Source organism: Paralichthys olivaceus, chromosome 14 (assembly GCF_024713975.1).
Source record: "Paralichthys olivaceus isolate ysfri-2021 chromosome 14, ASM2471397v2, whole genome shotgun sequence".
Taxonomy (NCBI): domain Eukaryota; kingdom Metazoa; phylum Chordata; class Actinopteri; order Pleuronectiformes; family Paralichthyidae; genus Paralichthys; species Paralichthys olivaceus.
Window position 1 is genome coordinate 18,739,566 of NC_091106.1, and position 21,384 is coordinate 18,760,949.

Here is a 21,384-nt window from a genome sequence, read left to right on the forward strand (position 1 = left end):
ACACACACACAGACACACACAGACACACACACACACACACACACAGCTCCAGCAGCACCCAGAGGTACCGGCAGGGCCCGCAGTTCAGCGGAGCAGGTGTTTTTCTTCGGCGTGTTAACGAGCATGGCCTGCTGTCATTTCCGCTTTAAATGGCTGTCACAAATAGAACACTCACACACACGTTATTTTTCTCCCCTCCCCGTGAATTAGCCGAAAAAGGTGATCGGAGCTGATCCTCGAATGTGTTATTGCGTGCATGCACAGATGCATCTTTTTGTCTGTTTGCATGTCTTCACAAGGTGTGTAAATGTGTCTGTGTGTGGGTATGTCAGCGAGCGGCTGGTTAATTAAAAGGGGCTGAGAAGTGGAGGATCATTCCTGTCTGTGGTTATTATTTCTGTTGTTTTGAAATGAGAAAGTGAAATGTTTACACAGCTCCCAGCTTTGGAAAGTGTTGAGATTCAGTCAGTTTCTTTCATCAGAGCTGTGTTTCTGAGCTGTATACAGTGCTCAGTCGTGCATGTGTGTGCACAAGTCTCATCCCTGTGTTGGTACCCATTGTACTCGTCCAACTATGTGTGAATCCGCACGTGTGTGTACTTTAATCCATGTGTGTATCCATGCTGTTTCCAGTAAGTGTTATCCGCCTCTGTGGTGTGGAAATGTTTGACACTTGTGTAATCCTGTGATGGGTCATCTGATAAAGCTGTGGTGTCACCTTAGTGCCAGTCTGTGCCAGCCAGTTGGGTAATGCTCTGCCACCAGCTGCTCAGCAGATGTTGTTATTTGTCGCTGCCGTCTAAGAAGGGTTATTCTCTATGTGTAATTTTACCTCCTCGTGTCAGTTCATTTCATCCAATCTCATCCTCCTTTTCTTCTTACTCTTTTCCTGGCAACCAGTGGTTTGTGTGTATGTGCGCTGAAAGTGTAAATTCATGCGTGTGTGTTCAGTGTGCTAGTATGTGTGTTGGGTGGAAGGGTCATCACCTCAACGCCTGCCCATGTATCAGCCAGATGATGTTTCTGGCATGGATAGTTTGAGTGTGGTGCTGGTAAACATGTTTTTGTCATTTTTTACACGATAATCCGATCTCAATCTGGCAAGCGCTGTGGGAGTCAGAGATACTGGGCGTGTGGGTGTGTAGGTGTGTGTTTGTGTGTGTAGTCCAAGTTTAACTCTTGTTGTGGGGACCTAAATTATTATTATTATATATTATTATTATTATTTGGGATTTGTCTTCGTAATAATGATATAATTCATACATTTTTACAGATAAGGGAACGTTTTAAGGTTAAGTTTTGTCCTCCTGTGAAGTCATGGAGACGTGTGCGTGTGTGTGTGTGCGTGCGTGTGTGTGTGTGTGATATCATTTGGGCAGATCAGATAGTTAAGCTGACAGACTCTTATTTATCTGGGGAATAAAATCTGTATTTAAATCATGACCATACTATTAACACTTTCCATATAACATGATGATCAGCATAATCATCATAAACCATTTGCCCACAGTATCATCATCACTGTTGCCTCGTGTTCTGAATTCAGTTTTATTTGATCTGACTTATATTTTCCTTCCTCTCTTTGTGTGCATTTTTCTCTCCAGGTGAATACATAAAGAACTGGCGACCGCGTTACTTCCTGTTGAAGACAGACGGCTCCTTCATCGGCTACAAAGAGAAACCTCAGGACGCAGACCTGCCCTACCCACTAAATAACTTTTCTGTAGCAAGTACGTTCCCTCTACCACGTTTGCTGTGAAAACAGAAAAATGTATTTGTTGGCTTATTATTAACCTTTTCAAACAAACTGTCTTACCTGTGAGACACATATCACCACTGAAGTCTGTTCATTTGTTTTGGGCTGTTCCAGAAGCTCTGTCTCCTGATTCTATTTACCTGTGCACAGCATTTTAGGTTATCACTCCAACAGCTGCTGACACATAATTGGCTCTGACTAAAACTCAAAAGTGTTTTCCACATAAAAAGTTACTTTATGATCATGACTGTAATCAGAAGAGTTAAGGAGCAGTAACCTTTATATGTTGGCTTCATAATTTTCAGGCTTGTCTGGTAACAGTTTCAGTGATGATGATACTGGGACGTCTACTGTGATTGACCCCTTTAGGGAGTATCTCAATTTTGAGCAGAGCCTCTATAGGCGGGAGGGTATCTGTGTGTTGCTTTAGGACACTACAGCAGGAATTTGAACCTTTGTCTTCCAGCTGGAGGACATGTAACAATCTAAATCCTCACACTGATTAAGTTTTTATATTTCTTAAATGTCACGTCTGTCATCTAAATTGCCATGAGATGTTGCTGAGATGTTCCTGTGATTTCATCACACACAATGCCAGAGTAAAATGGTTCAACAGCTATTGCATCAGTTTCACTCATGGCGTGTCAAAACATCTTGTCAGTCATCAGTTGGTCTTCAGAGTGTTGTCGTGCTCTGCAGAACCCACTGAGGACTCTAATTAACCATTTATCATTATATCATCGTTCTGCACCTGGTTAACAAGCTCCACAGTGACGTTGACATGTGTAATTAAACAGCAAATGAGTTGATAAGATTTATCTTAATGTTTCTCACCACCACCATCACCACTCCTCATTGTTCATATGATTCATACAGATTATGAGTAAAACTTTGTCTTTGCTTTTTAGTCATTTAAGCTTTGAAATGAAAAGTTTTGTTCATTCATAACCTTTGTCGTATAATTTGTGAGAACACAGAGTGGATAACTACAAAGTTATAGTTCTCACAAGGTGGTTTTTGAATGGACATAACTTTGTACAGACTTTTGACTTGAACTGTAATGCTGCACAGAAAAGTTTCATATAATTAAAGTTGGAATAGGTTTAGTGAGTTATATCTTGTTAGTTTTTTTGCGAAAAAGCAATGAAAATTATCAGCAGAATAGTACATTGAGCATCAGTGATGGACGGAACAACAGTAGAGGCAGAGTGAGCAGGAGGTGCAAGATGACAGCGTAAAAAAGGAAAAGAAAATGATGACGAATGGTAGAATACAAGCTGAAACCTCAGAGAAAATGATAAAGAATGGAACATCGTAGGGTGGAGGAGGAGACAGAAAGATAGGAGTCCGGAAGGGTGGACAAGTACTGGGAATGAGCGATGGGAATCGATCAGAGGGGGCAGGGGGAAGAGAAGATTGGACACACAGGAAGGAGAGAGGAAGAGGAGAGAGGAGTCAGAGGACAGAGACGGAAGGATGATTAGGGTGGAGAGCAACGGATGAGAGCTGGGGAGAGGGACGGAGGGATTGGAGGGTGAGGCTTTCGCGGATGAAATATTGGGAGGAGGGTTGTCAGCGCTGAACAGACAGGGAGGAGGAGACGAAGACAGGATTGGAGAACGAGGAAAAGGGGGAGAGGAAAAGAGTTTGAGAGGAGGACAAGCCAGGCCATACATCCGGCCCCGGCTGCTTGGCACAGCGCTGGCACTGCCACATCTGTTGCCCAAAGCTGGGAGGCCAGGTGGTGGTGTGTGAGTGAGTGTGTGTATATGTGTGTTTGTTTATCTCTGTGTGCTTGTGTGCTTGTGTGTGTGTGTGTTTGTGTGTGTGTGAACAACAGAAGTGGTCAGATGGAACAGAGATGGTACAGGCCTGTTCCCTGCAGAGGGACTCATACATACAAGCCTGTCGCACACACACACACACACACACACACACACACACACACACACACACACACACACACACACACACACACACACACACACACACACACACACATGCATACACTAACTAAACTGCTACACAGATTTCACAATTGCCTGCTGTGGCAAACAACCCAATTTCAGCTAATGTTCAAACTTCAATATCACTTCGTGTGTGTGTCCATTTTTGGTTGTGAGTATTTTTTGGCATCAACCAAACCTGACCTTGTTTTGTGGCAGCACAGCAGGCCTCGCTCACGAGTCAGGTAGTATCGTCTTTGTGCGAGTGTGTGTGTGTGTATCTGTGTCTGCGTGTGACTGTACATTGAAACTCTGCTGTGTGCTCGACCCGAGTGGTGTTGTCATTAACCTTCCTGTCTATATTTAGGCTGAGCCATGACGTGCTGTGCTGTGCCACACTTAAACAGAAAGTAATTGGGAGAAGGGATAGCTGATGACGGGAGGGGAGAGGAGGAAAGGAGAGGAAGCAAGTGGAGGGCAAGAGAGAAGGTGAGGAGAGAAGGACGGGCGACCAAAGGAGAAGAGAAGATAGAGGAGAGCAGGAGAAGGTGATAGATGTAGAACAAAGAAGTGGGAGAGATGAGACAACAGAAGATGGATCATTTAGCTCTTTTACATCACCTCTTGTCCCCAGTAACCACAGAGACTGCTGAGAGACGATGAAGATGTATTCCCTCCCATAGCAAACTCACAGCCCCATCTGGCCAAGTGTGTGTACGTCTTTGTGTTTGTGTGCCATATCATACATTTGTGTAATTATGACCGTATTGCCCATTTTCACAGAAATGTGTCTCTTCGGATGTATTCGCCAGATGTGTACGCCCTGCAACACATAATATCTCTTGGCACAGGAAAGGGCCTTTAATGGTCGCTGAAGATATTGCTCAGCAAGACCTGTATTTTTTTCTTAATGATAATGTTACAACAAACTTCTTATTCGGCACAAACTCGTTTGGTTTGAACTTATTCTAATATTAGTAATAATTAGACCTTTGTTATTTCTTATGGGTCAAGCGTGACATTGAGCCAGGATGCACAATCTCAGGGCCCTGAAACTAAAAAAGCTGAATGGAATTACACATCAGGTGGATATATTTGAAATGTACAACCATATTAGTTTAAAATGCCTTTCCTCCACCAAGGAGGTTCTTTTTTCTACTTCTTTTAAAGACATTTTGAACATTACGAGATACACATGTACATCTCTTAGACAATAGTTATTTATGAATCTTGATATTACATCAAGACAAAACCCTCCACAGCAAATCAACAGGGAAACTTGACAAATCGACAGACTTGAAAATCGTATAATTTAAGTTAAAACAGTTTGTTCTAGCAGGAGCAGAACCAAAGCAACCACAAGCACCTTACGATTACGATTATCTTTCTCCTTTTCTCAAATTGAACTTTTACGCTAACAATTTTAAACACTTTTAAATGTACTGACAGACAACACTCTGGCTGCCTGTTTCAGAATGTCAGCTGATGAAGACAGAGAGGCCAAAGCCGAACACCTTCATCATACGCTGCCTCCAGTGGACCACAGTCATCGAGAGGACCTTCCACGTGGACTCGCCTGATGAGAGGTCAGTTCCCTGAGGAACTGCTCACTGCTGAGAGCATCCTCCAGTCGTTGGCCAGTGAACAATGAGAAGGTCAAGCATTGCTTTCCTGTGAGAGCTCTAATCATTTACAACATATTAGGCTGAGTCTGGCTTGACTCATATTTAGATGCTAATAATTTAATCTGGCCAAAGCTTTCTTTTAAAGTGAGAAGTAAACTTTCTCTCTGTTTGGCATCTTAGAGCTAAGATGCTTTTAGGCAAATCAACCACAGGCTATTAAACGCGCTCTGCCTGTATTTCTTCAGACTGTCTGACATTTCTCTCAAAGAAGCAGCAGACATTAAAACTCACTCTAGTCAAAACCTACCAATTAAAAAAGAATTGTTTCAAAAGTCTTTTTCTCTTAAACAACTTAACATTTTAACTGAAGAACTTAATTTTTTTATCCAAGAAATTTAACTGAAGACAGTGTACGTTTTATGTTTGAGTAAAAGAAGGGAATAGAAATTAGAAACAGAAACACTCTCAACTTTAAACTCTAAAGCTTTTAAGAGATCTTGACATAGGACTAAACATATATATATATACACACACACATATGCGTATGTATGCATTATGTGGGTAGAAGTGTGTGTGTGTGTGTCTGTGTCTGAGAGAAAGAGAGAGGGTGAGAGAGACAGAGTGGAAAGGAGACCTTTCAAGTAGTGTCGGCATAAATTCTCCAGCTGCTCAGTTCCTTTCTGAGAAGCTGAGGTGTTTATCTCCAGAAAATGAACAGCTTTGCCCAGAAGACCACAGATGCTTCTGTGCATCCTTTGAGTTTGTTTGTGTGTTTTTATCTGTGTGTGTGTGTTGCAGCTGTCTGTCCAAGTTTGTCTATGTTACATGTTGTTTTCTAGGAGTTTTGTCTCTAGATAATCAAATAAAGATTTCACAGTAGGCTATGAAGTCACATACTTAATACAAAGACATATCCAGATGTGTGTGTGTGTGTGTGTGTGTGTGTGTGTGTGTGATATGGGCATCTTTGAAGTTTAGGTGGGTTTGAAAGAAGCGTGTGTGTGTACGTGCCACAACTGGGTGTCTGTGGTCGATGTGTGTGTGTGTGTTACTGTATTTGTTGCACTGTACCAGAGCTGGCAGGGCTCCAGCTACCACAGCCCCAACCGCGAGCAGAGAGGGTGGCACATGTTGGCATGGTGCCGGATTGTAGGCAGGCCCATTATCTCTCATTAGCAAAAAAAACTCATTATACAAAAAAACACTCACCAAGAGAGAGAGAGCATTTATCTGCTGCCTGACCTTGAGAGAGTTCCCACTGCTTTTCATGTAGCTAGACACACACACGCTCACACACACACACACACACACATCATGGGTGCCACAAATTGAGTGTTCCATTGTCGTAGATGGAGTATAACTTGAGTTTGCCCTTGTTTTGGAGTGTGTAGGGTACGCTCAGAAGTCTTTGCAGTAGAAACGGAGTCAGATCTTAAAAACACACTGCTCTGTTTAGGTTCAGATGGATGTTCTTCCAGATCCTTCAAGGAAACATATGGGCATATAACTCCAAACAAAACAAAACACACAGGGGTGATCGTTTGAGAGTGGAACAGGTTTCATTATTATGATCTTTTCACAGCTTACAATGGGTAAGTGTATTTGAAAGTGCAAACTTGTAAATCCTGACCTGCTCCTCTGGACTCCAGAGGATTTCTGAATATTTGAATATCGTCTTTGGTTCACCTCAGTTCGGGGTGGAGCCCTGCATGTGGCACCGGATTAACGATGTTTGAGTGAAGATTCAAGGGGGAATTCTTTCTGTTCAGCTCAGGCTCGAAGAAACAATTTTAAAGTTATATTCAAAGTCAGAAATGTTATTTAATAAATAATGAGATGGTCTTTATACAAAATTAACCATATTTACAATGTCAGAAAACTGATAAAACCTCAAAAATGATTTTAACATAAAGTTTTATATACTCTTATCTTGTGTAACACAGCAGAGGAAAACTTGGTTCTGTGAACAAACCATAATATTCATCATCATTAAATACAGTTAGAGTGTCTACACATCCTGGTGCATGCCTGGCCTTCTGCTACACACATATACACACACACACACACACACACACCCGCGCACACACGCAAAATCAAACTCGCATATTTCCTCCCAACAGATGTTGAACAACAACACTAATGGAAAGTCAATGGGGAGGAACAATGTTAGCAAACACCAATGCATTGTTCCCTCTAATGCATGGATGTCTCTCTCTCTCTCTCTCACACACACACACACACACACACACAGAGACTGGTAGGCATTAGTTCTGCTCCATGATCATTGCTCATTTGGTTGATTCTCTAGTTGACCGTGTTTCCTCTCTGTTGAACAAATAGGTGTTTATGTTAATTGAGAACACATTAGCGTCTTTACACACCTGGTCAAAGAAGTGCACTGACCAATATTAGATTTTATATCAGTGTAATGTATTGTCTCTTGGGCTAGTTTCAATTATGTTATGTACTGTAGATGTATGTGTATGTCCAAACCTCAACGATAAATGTTAAATAATCAAGTCTTCACTTTCTACGAAGCCAGAATCATTTTTTTATACTTTTGACAAAAAAAATGACCGAATGATAATTCAAATACTTGCTCCTCCTCTTTCTCCCCCTCCTTCTTCTTTTCCTCATTTTCCTCTTTCTTATTTTCTAATTTTCCTCCTCCTTCTTCTCCTCCTTTTTTTCCTAATTCTCCTCTTTCTCCTTTTTCTTCTTCCTTTTGTTGTTTTTTCTTTTCTCTTCCTCTGTTTGCACTGAAGCACTTTGGATCAACTGTGCTGTTTGTAAAGTTCTGTGTAAATAAAGCTGAGTTGAGTCATAAACTTGTTCCACACTGTGTGTCCAGAGATGAGTGGACAGAGGCCATCCAGATGGTCGCTGACAAGCTGCAGAGACAAGAGGAGGAGAGGATCCAGTGCAGCCCCACCTCCAATATCGACAACATGGTCGAGGAGGAGATGGACATCTCTACCACACAACACAAACGCAAGGTAACACACGACAGCAGATGTGCACACAGACATACAAACACTGAAAATACAGACATTATTCCAGCTGGACTGCTGTCATTCATCACCATGCAATGGGTTATTACAGTTGAATGCTTGCAATTTTAAAAATTGTTCACTCAGTCACAGGTTTTAACTAAAGAAATAGCCACTGCAACAACAAAGGGGTAAATTGGTTTTCCCAAATTATAGTGATCCAGCAGTAAAAAGCAGTGATTTGAAATAGCTTTTGTAAATGTAGATGGTTTCAAATGCAAAGGCAAAGGTGACATTTACAAGCTAAAAAAAAGAACAGTCTGAAATACAGCTCGAGTCCCCTGCAGGCTTCATGGTTCAATACACACACTCAAGGTTTATAGTGTTATTGTCAAAAATATTAGTGGCTCAGTAAAAATCAATTTTTCATTTGTTCAGGAGACATTTTCTCAGTGGCACAAGCTGTAATATCAGAACGATCTGTAGGTGTCATCCAACCGGGACCATTAACATGACTACTATTAATGGTATTCTGACCAGTAGCTGTCAATACATAATATATATGTGGAAAACAAACTGAACAATGGACACAACAAAGATGACCATGTTTAGTTTCTGCAGCCATAGGCCGAGTTATCTAAAGTCAATCATTTATATTTGGTCCTGACTAAAATGTGGGATCGTGTCAACTGATCAACTTAAAGCACAGACAAATCACTGACATCGGTCTTCTGTGTTCCAGACAATGAGTGACTTCGACTACCTGAAGCTGCTGGGAAAGGGAACCTTTGGCAAAGTGATTCTGGTCCGAGAAAAGGCCAGTGGGAAATATTATGCCATGAAAATCCTTAAAAAAGAAGTGATCATAGCCAAGGTCAGTCCAGCAGACACTGTCTATTGATCAGTCTTTATATCTGTTTTTTTCATTATCTGGAAAGGACCACATGAAACTGAAGTTTGCGTTGACGTTGCTCTTCTGGTTTTTTGCTGTTTGATTGAAAATGCTTCCTGTGTACAGGATGAAGTGGCTCACACACTCACAGAGAGCAGAGTACTGAAAAACACCAGACATCCCTTTCTCACCGTGAGTACCTCAAATACACCAAAACAAAAGGTTTAAATAGAGACAGACAGTATGTGTGTACACTGTATAGACATCTCTAAGAGTGAATGCACACACACACACACAAACAAACAAACAAACAGAACAACGTATTGATCCTATACATACCTGAGTCTCTTGTGGCTAATTATAAGTGAGGCGGCAAATTGTTGTACATTAACAGCTGCATCTGTTACTTTTACACCTTGTCTTTGATGTACACCAACACACATTAGCCTCTGCTCATTTTTTATCAATCACTCACTCACTCACACACACACACACACACACACACACACACACACACACACTTACCGTCTTGAGAGCAATTACAGTTCACATCTGAGTTTACCCCATCACACCTGCAGCCACAAAGAGATTCAGACCAACTGTTCTTTTGTCAAGCAGCTTCCCCCCTCAAAAGAGAACACACACACACACACACACACACACACACACAAATGGGCAAATACAGACATAAACTGATCACGTTTGTCGCTCCTGCTGTTTTAGTTAGAATGCGACCAGTCTTCTGGCTGTGTGTGAAATCGTTCACTCTGTCACTTCACTGTTCATTTTATTGGCGGTGCATTAAGGAGATGAGTACATGATTTGTCACGTGGTACAAATCAAAAAACAATATTTAATGTTATTCAAGTCGTCCCTCTGAACAGTGGATTATGTCTGTGCTGTTACAGAAAGTAAACGAGAAGCTATTGTGTCAGTAAATGCGTCGTGGTAGTCCATGTATTTTGAGTTTGCAATCACTTGTACACTCCTATTTCCATTGCACAGTTGGATAGTTTGAGCACAATATGCAGTATGCTGTGAGATTTAATACATGTAATACAATAGGACAAGGAAATTATAGGCAACAAATAGTTAGCAATGGCTTTAATAATGAATTTGTGAATTTGTCCACAAAGACCAAGTGTGCTTTAGTAGCGCGCACAGTAATCTGTTCAGTTATAGAACTTAGAAAATGTGTTTGTATGAGTGAGCTCAGTGAGTGTGTGTGTGTGTGGTTCTCATTTCAGTCATTGAAGTATTCATTCCAGACTAAAGACCGCCTCTGTTTCGTCATGGAGTATGTGAATGGAGGAGAGGTAAAACACACACACACACACACACACACACACACACACACACACACACACACACACGGACATCCATTCATGAAGACTGTGCTGTGTGTGATTACCACGACTCCACTACATTAGCTGACAGAGACGTTCTGCTATAAGATTAAAACTTTGTTATTGTTGAATATTTACAGGATATAAATTGTATTTTTGAAAACAAGAGTATCATTCCAGAATGCTGCACAACGCCAGTGTTCAACCAAACTTAAACAGCCTGTACTCAACATGTAAAGAAGGTCTCCTAAACATTTGTCTGGGTTTATACGTAAAAGTCCCTGGGTAACCCTCACAGATGAATACATAATTGGAGTAAAGCAGCAAAGGAATGTCGAGACGTGCAAACTCTCAGGAAGTGACTGAAGTTTCACTGTTCAATTTCTTTCTAACTCAGTTAATTTGCCAACCAACTGGCCTTTCGCTTGCCTTCTCGTCTCTCCTGCTTGTGTCTATTTATGAACACACCTATGGGGCAGATATAACCGGAATGACAGTCGGAGACGAAATGAGTTTGGATTCCCCCACTTTTCAATTTCTCTGATATTTAAGTGGGCCGTTTTTGCAATCTTGGTTCATTCCCTCAGTGTATATGTCACCTGCTCCCCTCCCAGTTAGTTAGGCAGTTCAGCCAGCGCCAGGCCCGAGCAAACACACACACACACACACACGCAGAAAACACCAGCAATCACACACACTCTTAGACAAACACACACGGCAAATTTTTACCTCAACGGACGAATTGTGACCACACATACCACACAAACATGGACACACACAGCCCATTACAAACCTGCCACAGTCACAGCTGCCAGTACACTGATGAAGGCCCACCTGTCGTGTTACCCCCTCCACACACACACACACACACACACGCACATCATTTGAGCAAGGTGGTCTGTGAGCATCACTCCAGCGGCCATATGCAAACCTCCCTGAACAATTAATGGGGATATGTGTGCCCCTTGGCCTCATGGGTAATTTGTTCGACTTGACTGTTGCGGCGCAGCAGGCTGGTGTCATTTCGGTGCCACATGTGTAGCAGTGTGACAATGACAACTTGACAACTGACGGCTAGGGAGGCGGAGATGAAGGGAGTGAGAGGTGAGTGATTAAAAAAAAAAAGAAGCAGGACAGAGGAGAAACGAGAGGCAGAGCCACCTGGGGAAAAAAGACGAGCTGTGTACTCTCTAAAGTCGTAACATGAGCTCCTTGCCAAAAACAGAGGGATGGATATGAGAATGAAGTAAATGAAGATGGAGGCTCAAGGGGCAAGGCCAGTTAGGCCACTAATGAGTGCGGCACTGGAGGCGGTGGGGATGGGAGGTGGGGTAGGGTGGGGCGATTGGCGGCGGCGGCAGCGGCGGTCGGCCTCTCTTTAACTAGACTGGTGTATTGATTAAACCCTTGATTTGGCCCCCGTTGCCTAACTCCACGCCAACACTGTGCCAACCTAGCCCAGAGGGTAACATGGAAGAGGTATGTGTGTGAGTGTGTGTGTTGAGGGGGGCTGCTAGATGAGGCGCCAGCTGCCGAGTGCCTCCACCCACCCTCCTCCGAGACACCCCCCCACCCACCCAACCCCTCTCCACAAGCACCTCTCGCACACGCACCCCACACTCACCCTCCCTTCCACTATCTATCATCTCAATATGGTGCGGGCAGCCAGTTTGTGTTGTGCTAATTTCCTCCAATAAATCAGTAATTATTGCTGTGCCGTCCCTGCTGTCTCTCCCCCCCTCTTTCTCTCTCCCTCTCTCTAACTCCCTCTCACCCTCTCTTCCTCCCATATCCTCCCTCCTTCTGCCGCAGCTGTTTTTCCATTTGTCCAGAGAGCGGGTGTTCTCGGAGGAGCGCACGCGCTTCTACGGCGCCGAGATCGTCTCAGCTCTAGACTACCTGCATTCCGCCAAGATTGTGTACCGGGACCTCAAGGTAAACAGAAGCAGAGACGGGGGCTGGTTTGGGGGCATTGGAAGAGAATGATCAGATATTTGAGGGGAAAAAACATTTTTTAAAGCCCCCACATCTCTTAAGTTTCCACTGTTTATTTTTCATCCAAGAGCAGACGAGCGTCTCAGGGTGTGTGGTAATTAAAGAGAGGGACAGGGACGAGCTCACACAGACATAAAACAGAGAAGAAGTGCGGAAGGCAGAGGCAGGCGGGAGGGAGGGGGTGCTGATGCCACAGAGGTAGAGAGGTAGATGGCTCTGTCTGAGCGCCTGCCTGGCAGCCTTGGCCCCAGTCCCGCTCACAGCAGCCAAGAAAACAGGAAGGAGAAGAAAGCTGACAGAGAGCAAAAAAACACTTCAGCCATTAAAATTAAAAGGTTGAGTGGCTCCACTACACGCCTGAAGTTTATTTCCCTCCTCTGCTCAGAGTTTGTGCACCTGAGTGTGTCTACCGTCACCATGTGGGCTAATACAAAATGGTTGTCCTCACATGTCTGCCTCTGCTCTCTTCTTCAAAGCAGTAAAACCTTGACTTCACAGTACACAAAGTATTCCACTTAGTTACCAAAGCGACTAAGTAACAGTGTTGATTCTCAGTCACGATCAAACAGTAAAATATATTTTTATAACCTCTGACAAAAGGCTCTTCAGATGAATTCAAACCTGTTCCCGTTAAATGCATCACCAGGACTAAATGCGTCTTTTCCATTTTCACGGTTTTTCTTTTAGGATTCTGATGCTACAAGTGGCATTGTGGGAAGTGATGCTGAACATTTGCTTTCCATTTCAGTTGGAAAACCTGATGCTGGATAAAGATGGCCATATCAAGATCACTGATTTTGGCCTCTGCAAGGAGGGTATCACAGACGCTGCTACCATGAAGACCTTCTGTGGCACTCCAGAGTACCTAGCACCAGAGGTAACCCTCTTTTTATACTTTATATTTTCAAATGTCATTGTTTAGACTACGAGCGGTAGCACAACACACATCATATTGAATCAGCAGTCAGCTTTCAGTTGAGGTTACAATTATTCCAGGGGGAGGGTGGCATGCAAAGGCAACTACGACATGGATTAGAGTTCGTATCAACTTCTTCAATGGGTCTTTCTTCATGATTTTATGACCTGTGCCCATGTCTTAAGTCTCCCTTTATCTTCTTGCTCTTTTATCCATCTAATCATCTATCCATTATGGTCTTCTGTTATACAGTAAGAGTGTAAGAGTAGGACAAAATTAAATTCTTGGGGTTCTATAACACCCACACCCACCTTAAAGTAAGGTGTGAAGGCTAATGTAAAATATAACATCACAGCATCTCCTCCACAGTGTAGCGGGTTTACATGTCTTAATCCTAGGTGTGAAAAAAGAAAGGCAGGAGTAAGAGACGAGTGAAGTGAAGGTGAACTGTAATGTCAGTTCACACACTCAGATGTCCAGAGCCAAAAATGCTACTTGAACCCAGGGTGGATGAATAATGTGGCTATTTACACCCCGATCTTATTCTGTCTTTGACCCCTTGAAGAGTCAATGGGACAGAAAGGCTTGTGGGTAACATGGTCTATTGTAACCCAAACATATTTTCCTGAACCTAAGTTTTGTTGCAGAAACCTTAAACAAAAAACAATTGAAAGCTGAACAGTTAAAAACTGTCTCCCTCTCTCCTCATTTAGACCTTGTGTCTCTTTGTACAATCTCCCTTGACCTCCCAAAGTGCTTCTCAAAGAGTGAGTGGGATATATTAAGCACAACAGTGGTAAACATTTAGGATACCACCCAGCTTTTGCTGTGGCATTGCTCCATCATTAGATAATACACAGTCGACCTGAATACTTGATCATTACAAAAACTACGTATTCATGCGTTCTAGTATATATATATATTCTACTCAATGTAAAGTTTATCCCAGATGACATGAGAAGCCATGACTGATGACTGTACCTTGTTTAAATACATTTGAACACATGCACAGTAATGATATTCAGTTATTTTATGTACATTAGACTGAGGCTGTGAAGTACATAAAGGCATCTGTGGCCTCCACAGGCAGCCAATCCATTAAGCAGTGAATCTGCAGCGCTCAGGGTTCAGGACAGCCCCTGTGAACTGTGGGACTCATGTTGCCCACTGCACAACACCTGCTTATCTAACAACGGCCCTGACTGATCAGTGGGAGGACCGGGATTATTACTGATCTTTGATAAATGGGCGATAAACGAAGTACCCGCAGTAGCTGCGTGTAATATCGTCTTATAGTGGAATGTATTTGTGTACATTTTCATTTGCAGAGTTCACCAGCGAAACATTTCCATAATATCAGGGTGAACTGTAAATATGCAGCTTATGCGTGTGAACGAGGGTGTTGGTTGAATTTGAAAAGGGCACAGCACAGTGCTCACACTAACACACGTACACACACAGACACACAGACACATCACTATGTTCTTGGAACATTTTTTTGCAGCCATCCGCTGTCCAGCCATCAGCTCTGCCTCACTCGAAGGCCAGCAGATCAACTGGCGGGAGCGTTGCAGGACTGTGGGTGGTGGAGACAGAGCGATGGAGATGTGGAGATGAAAGCAGGAGGGGAGAAGCATAGTGTATATCCCACTTGAAAAAGTATGGAGGACAATTTGGCGCAGCATTTGTGTTTTTTTTAGAGTCCCTCCCTTTGCGTGCCAAAAGCTGATTGGAGGCTGTTGGTTATTTTTCACAGGATGTGCGTCTGTGTGCATTTGTGTGTGTGTGTGCGCGTGTGCGCTGTGTGTGTGATTGCAGTAGAAAGTGCGGGCTAAAGCGAGGCAGATGGCGGCAGATGGGCGAGGTTGGAGGAAGGTGCTCGGAAAAAACCTGGAAATCTACACCGCCGCCACTCGCCCGCCCGCTCGCTCTGCTCGCCCGCCCGCGTGTAAAAATAACACAGTTTGCTCTGAGCCAAGTTACAGTGATGCAAAGTAGCCGGGATTAAAAAGAGAAAGGGGGAGGTGGGGGTTGAAGACAGAGGAAGATGAGAAGAGAGAAAAATATTTCAGGGTTACAGGAGTGAAATTCAGACAGTTCCTGTGTTTGCCGTCAGTGAAAAGGGCAGATGAGAGGTGTTTAAAAAGGGTCTGTGTCTGCAAGTGCCTGAAGGAAGACACACAGCATAACACATGAAGTGAATAATGTCGCAGCCGAACTTGTAAAGAATCAGACTGAAGTGTTATTGTTTGTTTCAAGGATAGTCAGAAATAAATAAAGAGATTAATGTGAGATTAATGAACAATGTGCAGTATAAGGTCCTCGTTAAAAGGGTGGAACCAGATCAGAGGAAACACATGCAGAGAGTTTTCTCTCTGTTTTCTCATATTTCATGTGTTTGACACATTTCATTGTTCGCTGTTTTTGGTTGAAAGGTTGGATTTGTGCTTTTTTCCATTTATTTGTGTATGTTTTTATTTTCTTGTATGTTGTTCATGTTTGGTATTCTTAGTTATTCTGTTTTTTTAATCCCAAATGTAAATGTCTTGTAAACACAGCAGTTTATTCAGCCATTAGTAAAAAGCAAGTTAGACAGCATTAACTGAATGTTCCACATAACACTTTGGACGTAGAAGGTCTGTGTTTGACACCAACAATATGTGAGTGTATGTTCACTGTGAGGTGTGTTTGTGTGTTTGTGTTCCCTGCTGAGTATCTGGGCTGTTACAGCCACGGGGCTGTGTGTGCTCGTCCCATCTCGTCCTGTCCAGGCTGCCAAAGCCCTTGTCCTATGAACAGCTTCTAGCTGCCACATGGCTGCTCCAACAGGGACCAGGACAGGACAAGACCTTTTCCCTCATGGCTGCTTTTACCCCTCCTCTCCTCTCTTCTGCTCTCGTCCTATTTATTTGTCCTGTCTTTTTCTTAAATATACACACATAACCACACGTTCTGTTCACACACATATACACACACTCCCTTGCCTCATGCCTACGGCTGTGGGGCAGCATTCTGGCTCTGTGTGGATTAATCTGCTCCCTGCCTGCAACCGAGCTGCCACCACTTTTTTTGGTCCCACGACACACACACACACACACACACACACACACACACACACACACACACACACACACACATATGCCCAACTGGTTAGTTTTACCTTGTTATACATTCTTATTTCCTTTTTTGTACAAAGACTTACACAGCGCACATCACATCCATACATGTAGAAGACAGCTCTGAATTTCATAATCAAAAATGCAAAATGTCTATGTGTGTGTGTGTGTGTGAATGTGTGTGTCCCTCCTCAAGCTGCAGGGACTGAAACAACACCAAACATCTTCTAATTTGCCTTACTCTCAAAACTTTATGAATTTGATGAGGATGGATAAATATTCCATCTGCTGTTTGTGTGTGTCTGTGTGTGTTTCTGTGTGTGTGTGTGTGTGTGTGTGTGTGTGTGTCTGTGTGTGTGTATATGTGTGAAAGACAGTCTCCCAGCAGTCTAAGCCAGTGTTATCCATCCAGCAGTACCAATCAATAGTATATCTGGAGCTGGCGGCACACTTCATTCCCCCAGCTCTTCTCTGCAGCTGCCAACAGGGTGACCAGCTCAATGTGCACACACACACACTCACACACACACACATACACACTAACACACACACACACAAAATAGCAAACATGTATATCTCTCTCTCACTCCCGTGCCCACGTTGACGTGCACACGCTGAAGCAGCCGCCTGCATCATTAGCAGTTAAGCACCGAGTGCACGAGCTCAGTCAGTTAATGATCAAATTTGTGATATTGAGCTGCTGTGGAAACCCACAGGCAGCTGTTTGGTGTTTTCTCTCACCTGGTCTGTTGTACGACAGAACCTCATCTGACACTTATTAGGAAAATCCCTCAGTAATATGTTAGACGAATATGATTTCTCTGCCTACCTGTGGTGACTGTTAATTACAACCGATCTCTCGCAGACTCAAGGGTTAAAGATGCCGGATTCACGATCAGTAAAACTCTGAATATGTTTCAGTGACTGAAAGTAATCAGTAATAGTCTGTTACCAGGGGATTGTGTTTTTATCTGCATTTGTTCGTCAGTGAGATTAAAGAACTTGTTACCACGAAGTTCGGTTGCAGGATGTGAAATGGATCAGGAAAGAAAATGTGTTCAATTTTAATAAAAATACAGAACAGGGGGCAGATCCAAATTTTTTAAAACTGACTTTAACATTTTGAGATGGGAAGTTTTTCAACATTTTCTTGATTTGTCAGAACAGTTCATGGATCTTTCATGGAAGATAAAAATCAGCCATGTTTTGGGAACTGATATTTATGAGTGTGTGCAATTTGGGGCAGCTCCAAATATAAATCTGTATCTAGTGAATTTAAATGTGGTCTGAGCAGGGGACTGTTGGGGCCTTTCTGTACACACTCTCCCAATGCCCGTCTGACAATTTATAAATGTTTTGTTTATTGTCTCTTTTTCTTTTCACCACGTTTTGTGTGTGAAATACCAGAAGAAGATATGTTTTGTAATCCTAGGAAAGGACGGGCCAATTTAGGTTGACAAGGAAATATATTTCTATGTGTATCATAAAGATTTATTTTTAAATATCCAAATATGAGATTATAGAATGTCAAACCAACACAGCCTCTTTTTTTGACACGACTATTCAAATATTCAGTTTCCTAAAATGAATTATGCATTTTCACACCCGGTCATTTAGATTCCATAAACACGTCTCTATTCTCGTCAAAGCTATTTGTGTATTTATGACACCTGTATTATCTGCATCTGCCGCTCATCTCACCACAGCTAATGACAGATATGAGTTCACTGTGCAGTTCATTGTTAAACCGTTTCTGGGACATTTACTGTAAAGTTTTATTATCTGGTTGTGTGAAAAACATGTTGGGTTTTTTTGCATTCGTGTGTTTAGTGTCTGTTTCCGTGTGCTCACGTCCACCCTGCCTGGTCCATTATTAACTGTGAGTGAGATGTTATTATTGGCGAGATGTACGACATATGCTGGTCTGGCTGCTGTCCCACACTGCCTGTCTGTCCATCAGTCACACACACACACACACACACACAGATATACAACGCAAGTTTGGATACACACATATTGTAAGATTACTATGTTGACGAAGGCCTCGACACAAGATCAACTACCTCAGGGGCTGTATCTTCCTCGTCTTTCTCATTCTTCCAGAGGTGAAGGAACGGGCACATGACTCGATGAAAGAGAAGGAACGAGAGCAAGAAGACATGATTAGAGGACGGAAAAGGCAGGATAAGACAGGACAGGCGTGAGGGGGGAACACAAGGTACCTGCGCTCGCCAGCTTGGCCGCCACTGACCCATGTTGCGAGCTGTTTCTACCTTTTACATTCAGGGACGTTCCTCACTGTCCCTGCCAGGAGAGCATCAATTTGCCAGGGAGAGCTGGCAGGAACCCGGGGGGGGGGGCATCTGGTGGACCCCACCAACACACTGACTCCCTTACTGTAACAGGGGCCTCTGAAGACCTGCCATCCCATGATGTTTGCCTCTGTATGTGTGTGTGTTTATTGAGAGAGGGGCTCTGCTGTCCACACCTCAGCCCTTGTCATCTGTGCAGCTGCCTCCCTTCATATCACGCAACTTTTACTTTTTTTAATTTATCCCCTGAGCTAAACAGCATATTGACTCTGTGTGCTGTTTTTTCCTTCATCTGTCTCCTCACCGAGCACCTTGGGCAGCGTTCATCGTCCTATAAAAGCAGAATAAAAGCAGATGTCCAATAAAACAAACGGTCCCATAAAAAAAAACTTGTCTATCTGTGTTTCTCTCCTCTCCTCAGGTCCTGGAGGACAACGACTACGGTCGGGCGGTGGACTGGTGGGGTTTGGGTGTGGTGACGTACGAGATGATGTGCGGCCGACTGCCGTTCTACAACCAGGACCACGAGAAGCTGTTCGAGCTCATCCTCATGGAGGACATCAAGTTCCCTCGCACTCTGTCATCCGACGCAAAGTCGCTGCTGTCCGGCCTGCTCATCAAAGACCCCAACAAACGGTGTGTGTCCAGGTTTAATTTGTGTCGGTGCTCGTGTGTGTTGATATAGTAGTGTGGGATAAAGATATATGAACCACACAGACAAAAAAAACCAAAAACAACAACTAGTGTATAATTCTTATCCTTCACAATTAAAACCACCTCTTTTTTTCAGTTTATCTTAAAAAAACTGAAAGAAAAAAAGCTCCTGATGTGAATACAAATTAAAATACTGTCTCACTTCATGCTGCCATATTTATTTACAAGGTGAACACAACCTTCATCAGGGATATGAACAAACATTAGATCCGCTCTATTCACATTTCTGTGCCAAAGGTAAAGAGAAGACTTTTTATGAATCAATTAACTATAAAAACCCTGAACTGCTTCGACCGTCCTTCGCCTCTAAAACCGCAGCTCTTCTCCTCGGTTACACATAGTGAGCAGATTTCAAGGTTCTCGTACACAAAGCTTTTGCAAACATCTCGGAGAACTCCCTGATGAATCTTTTCAAACTGTGCTGTTCTGCAGATTTTTAAAGAAGTACTGTCTTTTCCTAACTGATGGCAGTGTTTGTTTCTCATTCACCTAATATTTGACCTGGTTTTTGTGACTGGATCTCAATTTAAGCGAGCAATAAGATTATTTTCTAAAGAAAGTAATGAATATCTCACTTTCTCATTACTTTTATCACTTTGATCACTTCCTGTTCTTGTCGGTTCAAATCAAATGTTCCTTCCTCTGACCTGTTTGTTGTCATGTTTTTTATATTTCTCTCCTCTTCTCCAGGCTCGGTGGAGGACCAGATGATGCTAAAGAAATAATGAGACACAGTTTCTTCACTGGTGTTGACTGGCAGGACGTCTACGATAAAAAGGTAAAGTTAGGGACAGAGCAATATTTGTTATAAGGCAGAACAGAATGGTAGAAAATAATCAATTTTATTTATTGTAAAGATGTGCAGTTATTTAATTCCCTGCATTTGAAGTTTAAATTGTGTGCATGGTTGTTGTGTGATTTGATATATCTCATACTGCACTATAATAAAAGTGAATATCTTGGTTCTACTCCATTTGGTGGCTTTTACAAGTCATTGCACGTCCTTTATTTAGTTTGGTGGAATAAACTACCTTCTTAAATGGATTATTTTGTGGATCCATCTAAAAACGTATCTTATCACTTTAGCTTTGGATGAGTCCTGATTCTCCTGATCCAGACTTTGAACTGCTGCAATTATTTTCAAATTATTTACTTTAATTTTAATTGTATGCCTTGTCTGCTTTCTTTATATATACTTTCAAACTGTATTCACTTTTATTATAATCATAATTATTTCATTATGATATTTGCCATTCAATTGGTTCTATTTCATCATATCAAGGAGCTTTTATTTAGTTTTGAAATGTCCAGAGTTTGTCGTCCTTAGAGCAGCGGTTCTGTAGATGTACTGTTGTCTAATCTGTCCTCATCCTGTCCCCGCTCACTTCTCCCTCCCAGCTCGTCCCGCCCTTCAAGCCTCAGGTGACGTCGGAGACAGACACCAGATACTTTGACGAGGAGTTCACAGCCCAGACCATCACCGTCACTCCACCAGAGAAATGTGAGTCTCTGCCCGTCTCTCTTCCTCACACATGTACACACAAACATATGCCCACGTTACCACTTGACGGAATCTCACTTTGAGGATTTACAGAGCTGCAAATATTCTCAGCGACGAGATAAATATAGAAATAAACAGACTGAGGGGGAAAAAAAAGACGTTTGTCCTTGAGTTGTTTATCAAGTGAGTTAAATATTAAATGTTACTGTTAGAAAAGACCAAAATTATATGTGGGATATATTTTTGAATAGATTTAGAACAAACTCTGCAGCATA

General features: G+C 42.6%; 2 protein-coding genes across 4 annotated transcripts in view; one reads left to right on the forward strand and one right to left on the reverse strand.

Annotated features, from left to right (window-relative positions):
• The window catches only part of akt3a (v-akt murine thymoma viral oncogene homolog 3a), a 50,971-nt gene that overhangs the window by 24,448 nt on the left and 5,139 nt on the right, over positions 1–21,384 (forward strand). For 2 of the 3 annotated variants that reach the window (XM_069538430.1, XM_020089415.2), the window contains exons 3-13: positions 1,605–1,730; positions 5,177–5,288; positions 8,179–8,323; positions 9,060–9,191; positions 9,336–9,401; positions 10,457–10,525; positions 12,368–12,490; positions 13,299–13,427; positions 19,316–19,530; positions 20,299–20,386; positions 21,007–21,109. In XM_069538430.1, the coding sequence (XP_069394531.1) occupies positions 1,605–1,730; positions 5,177–5,288; positions 8,179–8,323; positions 9,060–9,191; positions 9,336–9,401; positions 10,457–10,525; positions 12,368–12,490; positions 13,299–13,427; positions 19,316–19,530; positions 20,299–20,386; positions 21,007–21,109 (1,308 nt within the window). Of the gene's footprint in view, positions 1–1,604; positions 1,731–4,074; positions 4,192–5,176; positions 5,289–8,178; positions 8,324–9,059; positions 9,192–9,335; positions 9,402–10,456; positions 10,526–12,367; positions 12,491–13,298; positions 13,428–19,315; positions 19,531–20,298; positions 20,387–21,006; positions 21,110–21,384 lie in introns of those variants that run through there. The other variant, XM_069538431.1, reaches the window with a different exon arrangement.
• sdccag8 (SHH signaling and ciliogenesis regulator sdccag8) overlaps positions 1–21,384 on the reverse strand; it is a 67,866-nt gene that overhangs the window by 7,358 nt on the left and 39,124 nt on the right. The gene's annotated exons all lie outside the window — the stretch shown is intronic.